General features: G+C 35.3%; 1 protein-coding gene across 1 annotated transcript; it reads left to right on the top strand.

Moving 5' to 3' along the window:
• Positions 1–240: 240 nt before the first annotated feature.
• LOC5575400 (venom allergen 5) lies at positions 241–4,465 on the top strand. Its single transcript, XM_001661870.2, has 3 exons — positions 241–350; positions 3,507–3,775; positions 3,833–4,465. Exons 1-3 carry the CDS (start codon positions 332–334, stop codon positions 4,340–4,342), a joined length of 798 nt encoding a protein of 265 aa, XP_001661920.1. The 5' UTR covers positions 241–331; the 3' UTR covers positions 4,343–4,465.
• Positions 4,466–7,500: the final 3,035 nt, after the last annotated feature.

Here is a 7,500-nt window from a genome sequence, read left to right as displayed (position 1 = left end):
GCATGGCGCGCGTGATGGAAACGTTCGAAACTAATTGGTCATCGTGAGATATTCGGAGCGGCATATGTAAAGTATACTCACACACACCGAGGACCCATTAGTGCATCGTTCGAGGATAATTATGCATATTGTGTGAGGTTAGGAGAAAAAAAAATGAAGATAACGTATCGCACCAACCATCACCAGTGGGAGTGTTTCTTCGGAAAAAAAAAGTTTGCGCCCTATAAAACAAGATGCTTTCTGATGAATCGGGTAATTAGTTCGGTGAGGGTGTCCCGAAGTGGGACAGTGCTGTGATTTGAGTCCTTGCGGTGAAAAGTGAACGGTCGAAATGATTGGTGTGGTCAAATGTAAGCAGAAGTGTTGTGTAGTTAAATGTTGATCCGAATAGTTTATTAAAAGATAAATAACACAGAAGAACAAAAATGACATTTATACTTGTCTCAAGGATCGTATTATGTGTTTCTAGTAGATTTGGGGTTGCTGAATCTGATGCCGTTCTCAGAAATGTTGCAGCACGTCACAATTTTTAGCGACAGGTCGCCAAAGTTGTACAAAACACTGGTTTAATTGATGTGTACATGAAATTAAAAGTATGATTTATCACATTTTTTTTGAGATCTAATCCGCAAAGCAAGCAAAATATGACTACAACTTTAATTTTAGATATATTTTGGTTGGAATTGCACGATTTATTACAGATTAAATCGATTTTTATAACATGCTTTTAATCTTCATATAAAATTGCTCACATCTCCTGCATGGAAAAATACATACTTTTCTAAACCATTAAAAAATAACTTTAGAGAAACGAAAGAGTTATGAACCTTGTTGATAAGTATTGTTATACACATGAAGTTTGAATTCTGTGGAAAATTAGGGAGATAAATTGCCATACAAGCTGGCAAACTTGCATGCAAGCTAACTGAAAAAAGTCAAATTTAGCATTCCCTTTGTATGCATGATTTCATTGATTTTAGGCTACACTCTGAAAGGATTTTTTTACATTCAGCATCAGTTGACAGCTCACTGCTACAGCTCATGTTCGAAAACAGTACGTACTACATGTTTGAAAAGTTTTTTTTATTCATATCATAGTATACATAACTTTGTTATTTTTCAACCAATTTTGAAACGTCTTACATCATTCCCTCCAAAATTAAATTTATGAATACTTTGTAGAACACTACATTTGTCTAAAATCAGAACTAGTTTTAGTTAAAAATAGTGTACTCCAATTTTTTCCACAATTTATTCAACAATTTTGAAAACAAAATTTTTTTGCAGATGATAAAAAATGTATGCATTGTTTAACTCGTAATTTAAATAAGATGCTTTATTAACTTTAGTTTCAAAGAAAAACATCAATTTTAAGCGAAAAAACTTAAATAATCCAAAGAAATCTATAAAAATCATGTTTTTCGGTAGTTTTTGTGTAATAATTTATTCAACCCCATATTTTAGAAAAACGTATTGTATGAACAGTTTGAAAACAACTAAATCGGTTGAGTATTTATGAAGTTATGGTTAAACATAGATGATTTTTTTAGTAAAACTGACGGAAAATTTGCAGAAAACTATTTTTAACTAAAACTACTTTCGATTTTAGGCAAAACTGATTTTGAACAATGTATTCTTAAATTTAATTTTGAAGATAAAGGTGCTAAAAGTTTCAAGATTGATTCGAAAATAACGAAGTTATGGTGACTTCACTGCATGCCATTTCTTATAACTTGAAAATTCACCTTCAAGACGCTTGCGCCACCTTTAAATCTAAATATTTTTTAGCTTAAACCTTGAGGATTGTCTTTAGATTTGATTTGAATTCATAAGAATACACGAATTTTAAGTTTTGAGATTTTATTTTTTAACGAGCAGCACCCTACTGTGGAAGTGCTCGTTGAACACTATCCTGAGTAGCAGGCTCTGTCTCAGTGTAGCCAAGGAGAAGTAGAAGATTTCATTCAAACATTTTTCCAGTAACACTTTCATAGATTTCTGCAGTTGTGACTCCAAGAGATCTTCCAGAGAGTGTAGAGTCCTGTCAGTTTGATCGGACACTTGATTAAAATGAAACTAATTGTTCAGACTGAATTCTTTCCATTATCACATTGCTGTTGTTATTTTTTTAATTACTTAGAAATTCTTCAACACATTTGTATCGGATATTTCTCAAAGAGTTTCATTAGCGATTACCATAGGATTTTGCAGATTGCATAGGATTTTGCAGATTCTTTGTAGACATTTTCCAATATATACAAATGTAATTGATTTTCCATAGAGAAACTCCTTAAAAACTTTTGGAAAGAATTCCTTGAGGGTTTCTACGGAAAATTTATAGAAAAATCTTTTAAAGGATTATAAAAGGTGTCTCTTTAATAATTCTTGCAGGTTAAAAAAATTCTGATTGAATTATCAAGATATGTTGAACAACATTTTTTAATGAATTCCTGGAAGAACCGGTGGAAGATAAGGTAGATTCAATTATGGAGATATCCTTGGAAAAATCATTTCATGAAGTAGAAAACGAATCCCCGAAAAAAACTCTTTTAAATTATTTCTGAATAAATCCATTGAACAATTCATGGTTGTACATTTGGAGTTCTGAACAAAAACTTTGGAGGCAATCCTTTCGATCATCCTTTAGAAATCACTTGGTGATTTTTCTATAACAGAGCTTCTGATGCAATCCCCGATGACATTGCTAAAATAGTTCCTGAAGAAATCTCTGAAGGACTGTGAACCGTTAAATATAGGTCGAATTATAAATAAATCAATTTAAGCAATCGTTAATTACAAATTCGTTTGTAATTTTTGATAGCTTAGTTCTAAATTACAAAGTTTTTAAATGTGAAGCTTTTCCTTAAAACGAAATTTGTTAACGGTTTCCATATATTTCAATAAACATTCGAAGGGTAGAACTTCCGTTTCAAAATGTTGAAATCAAAAGATCAACTCAATTCACATGTCACATCGAAAGATAGGATCATTTTAAAGATCGCTAACTTCTTCTCAAACATCTAGAAGAGAAAAAGCACAAATTTTTCACTTATGACGACAAAACTGGACGTGAAAGGTCACTCGAGTGAATATAAGCCACCTGAAGAGATCAAATATGGAATAAATGATTCACTCGGATTTTCCCCAGTACAAGTAATCATTATTAAAAAGAGAACCCAATCTGGCATTCTTCTTTTTCAAGAACATTATTTAGTGCACTTTAACAAAAGTGATCTAAATAATATGAGAGCTATGGAAAAAAAAACAAGACTTAAAAGTTTATAAGCGCAAATTGCAGTGGCATTCATAAGTATAACTTTTGGGATACTGCACTTAAGAATAATCCACAGATTCGTCCATGAATATCGCCAGAAATACTAACATGAGCCTTCTAAAACCTTCCAAAATATTAACAAACCATATGATTTGTTTTCACTGCATTAATTCTAAAATTAAAATTATTCAGCTAAACACTCTTTCGAAAATCCTTCAAATATCTTCCCCAGTCTGGATTTGGCCACTGGTGGTCCTGGCTGCCCTGAAGGAAGTCTACACGGCGGACTATTGCGACCCGAAAATCTGCTTTGGAGGAATGCAAAATATCGGATGCAGAAACAACGGCAAACTGAGCAAGTCCTGCCCGAAGGATGCCAAGATCATCGAAATGACGGACGAGCTGAAGAAGTTGATCCTGGACACTCATAACAACTACCGGAGCACGTTGGCTACTGGAGGGGTTAAATGGTTGCCCAAGGCCGCCGCTATGCCCACTTTGGTAAGTTTTGACATTTTACGATTACTTTATGATTATTAACATCATTTTTACGATCAGACTTGGGACGATGATCTGGCCGCCACGGCTCAGATGAATGCCAACCGTTGCGAAAGAGGACACGACAAGTGCCACAACACCCAAGAATACCTTAACTCGGGTCAGAATTTGAACTACATTGCGACCAGTGCTGATACGATCGACGTCAAGGATCAGGTCCCGAAATTGATCAGCAGCTGGTGGGATGAACGTCACGACGTCAACAAGAACATGGTCAACACCATGTACGATCCGGGCAAGAGCGTGATGGTGTTCCACTTTGCCGTTTTGGGCAGCGATAAGGTCAACAAGGTTGGATGCGGTATTGCTCAGTGGACCAACGAGAACGCCTGGCTCCAGATGTACTTGGTCTGCAACTATTCGTTCAACGACTTTATCGGCATTCCCATCTACGTCAAGGGTGCTCCGTGCTCCAAGTGTACGACGGGATGCAACCCCAAGTATGCCGGTTTGTGCAATGAGGACGAACCAGTTCCACAGTTGATTGATTATCCAGCTCCACAAGCTTAAGGAGGACCTGTTGAACATCAAAAGGGTACAATTTTTAGAAAATCATAAACGTTGTAATCAAAATTACTGACCCGAGGCACAACGCCGTGTGTTGAATAACAAATAAAATATTGGTGATTGGGACTTCCCTGTTTGATTGCAATGATTGAAGACTTTCAGGTTTACCTCATACATTGATCATACTGCAGTTTGTGGCATGATAAAAAGCTCTGTTTATGGTGAATAATTATTTATTACTAGTGGTCCCGGCAAACTTCGTCTTGCCATCAAGTAGGCTGTTGAAAAACGCTTTTGATCGTCCCATATAAAATGACAGTTTCGTTCGCGCTCGTTTTTTCAACTTTCCCGGTGAATATTCTGGGATTTTTATACACACGAACACGTCGGAACCCCTGACGAACAAAACTGAGAAATAATCATTCAAATCCATTGACCCGTTCGTAAGCCATTTCGTGACATACAAACTTCATTCCATTTTTATTTATATAGAAGATAAAGTGATCAAGTGATGCACTTCCGCACTGCTCTTCTACGCCTACTTGTCCCATGTTCTATGTAAACCTAAAGGATCGCGGGGCATCTGATGGAAACTGAAGCAGCCTAAGTGAAAAATGAGCGAAAACCAAAAGCATGTACTTTGATGAGGATTGGTTCAGCTGATCGATTAGTACGTCTATATTTTTGCTGGCAGCCCATTTAAGATGATTCAACAATCATGTCGAAACAGGACCATATTTACGCCTACGAATCTTATTACTCATGCTTTTATTAAGATACTTGCTGAATCTGCAAGCACAATTTGGCTTGATTTTGTTTGAGTTATTGGAGGAAAATAAGCATTGGTGTTGCTAGGATTTTTTTGGGGTGGTCTAGGGAGGGCCTAGTAAATTCTTGTTTTACGGAAGAAATGTTGGTCGCAAATTACTTTTAGTTTTGCAAACTCCGTTTTCGCATAGATTTGTATTGATTTCATTTGTATGTGATTTTTTCTCATATCGTTGCACTTCAATGATATTTGCAAATTTTAATTTTCACTACGGCATGTATTCATTATTTGTTAAATCCAAAACAAAATTTTTGGAGAATTCTTCCAAAAAACTCACGAGGAATATCTCTTGTGATTCTTTCACGAACTATTCAGGTATTCAACATCGTGCATTTAAAAGATTTCTCTGAGAATTGCTACGTTGGTTTCTTTATGAATTATTTCCGTACTTTTTCAGTGCTTCATTCAAGCGCTCCTTTACTTATAAACTCATGTTAAGATTTTAGATGAACTTAGCTTCAATTTTAGACATATTTCATCATAGTGCCACTTTTAAATGTTTTGTGAATGCCAATTCTGAGCACTTTTATTGCATTCAATGTTTGTTCTTCAAATGTACATCCTCTTACATTCGTAGGTTTTACAGATGTTCTGTTAATACAATTTATAATATTGATATTTTTGAAGCCAATTTGTAATTGTTAAGAAAATGGTCATCAGTAATAAGTAGCGTTGTATATTAGTAATGCAATACATGATTTCTGGTACATATACTCCTCACCATCTTATTGGAAATGAGCATAGAATGACCAGCCTGTCCAAATTATATGCATGTCAAAATTATATACGTTTCCCTAATATTATCTACTATCTCTCTCTCCTTCTATTACTCTCCAGTTACTTGTTTGCATGCCCTTGACAACCTCTATTGTACCATAGACTACTTTCAACACACAGTGATTCCATCTGTGAGTTGATAACTACTTTGTCAATACTACGTATACTGTAGTACAACAACCAAGAAGGGTTTCAGCCAGCAAAACAAATTCCGGTTACGATTGCTCGAGATGCGGAGCGATGCTGTGGCGACATTCTTTTACTTCATTCACGCAAGATCAAGCTGAGGTGGGCGTCGGTACCGTTTATCGTTAACGACAAAGAGATTTAAGTGCAGTTAATCAGGTAGACGGTAGAGTAAATGTTAGCATTACGATAGATTCTGACGTTGATTATGTCGGAGATGTGCAATCCATCAATCAACCCCTGATCGATTCGAGATTCCGTTTCATGTTCGACAGTCGGAGGGCACTGATCTTCCCAATCGTCCATCTCAGTTCCTCATCTTGGCTTTCTAATCTGCTATAATGATCTTGACGTGTGGAAGTTTTGGTGAAGGTCCTGTTACCTAAAGTGACGTGTTTATCAAACGCACATACCTATGAGCGGTTCCACGCCGTTTCGCAAACCCGATTATTTTTGTATTTTTTGAATCGCCTGAAAAGTTGCATACAGATTCTTTATGATCAAAAATGCCATTATGCACTTTCAGACCGCCATTTTGAACCTCGCCTTGTTTTTGAGAAGGGCGCATCGGGAAATGCATGGCAAATCTTTAAAAAACTGTAACTCGAAAACGGTTTGTCCGATCGATTTGAGATCTTGTACAAAGTTGTAGGTATTGCTTAGGACTATATGGAGAAAAATATGCACGGTAAAAAAAGTTACAGATTATTTGTTATTTCAAAAACAAAATTTTAAAATCAATTTTCTCCAGAAACGCAGTTTCGATTTTTTTTTATTTTTGGATATGTTTTAGGGGACAACTTATGTGATTTATTGCACAATGTTTCAAAATGGAAGGATTTTGGACAAAAAAGTTATGATTTTTTAAAAAATTACAGATTTTGAAAAAAATCGCAATAGAGGAAAACAATAATTTTTTATGTGATTATTTGAAAGTACAGAAAAATTGCAATCGAAAAGTACCTAGGTAATTTTTTTTCTAGGTTGCATCAATTTCGAGATATACTCATATTTATACAAAATTTTCAAATAAAAAAAGAAAAATTGGTCCTTTTCAAGCATATTTCGTGTTTCTCCATTCCAGAAAAAAAAATATTTTGATTGAGCGAATCGTAGCTCACGGTGTCTTTGTGGAGTAACTTTATTACAAAAAAATAGGGAAGTCTGAAATTTCGAGCTAAAAATAATTAGACTTTGTTCTTTCATTTGCGAACAAAATCAAAATAATCGGTCGGGGGGTCCAGAACATTTTTTTTATTTTGTGTGAAGTATTCATGGATATGTGTTTTTGTACCGACACACATTGCGTTGAACATAGATACGGGACAAACTGCAAGATCAAACTATTTGAGCACCTTGGCTTGGAAGG

The sequence above is a fragment of the Aedes aegypti genome, chromosome 3 (assembly GCF_002204515.2).
Source record: "Aedes aegypti strain LVP_AGWG chromosome 3, AaegL5.0 Primary Assembly, whole genome shotgun sequence".
Lineage (NCBI taxonomy): Eukaryota > Metazoa > Arthropoda > Insecta > Diptera > Culicidae > Aedes > Aedes aegypti.
This window is presented reverse-complemented; position numbering and strand designations above follow the sequence as displayed.

Bases quoted from the DNA above. Each gene is read 5' to 3' on its own strand.
- LOC5575400 (XM_001661870.2), top strand. The intron at 3,776-3,832 runs GTAAGTTTTGAC...TTTTACGATCAG, and splicing joins CCGCCGCTATGCCCACTTTG to ACTTGGGACGATGATCTGGC.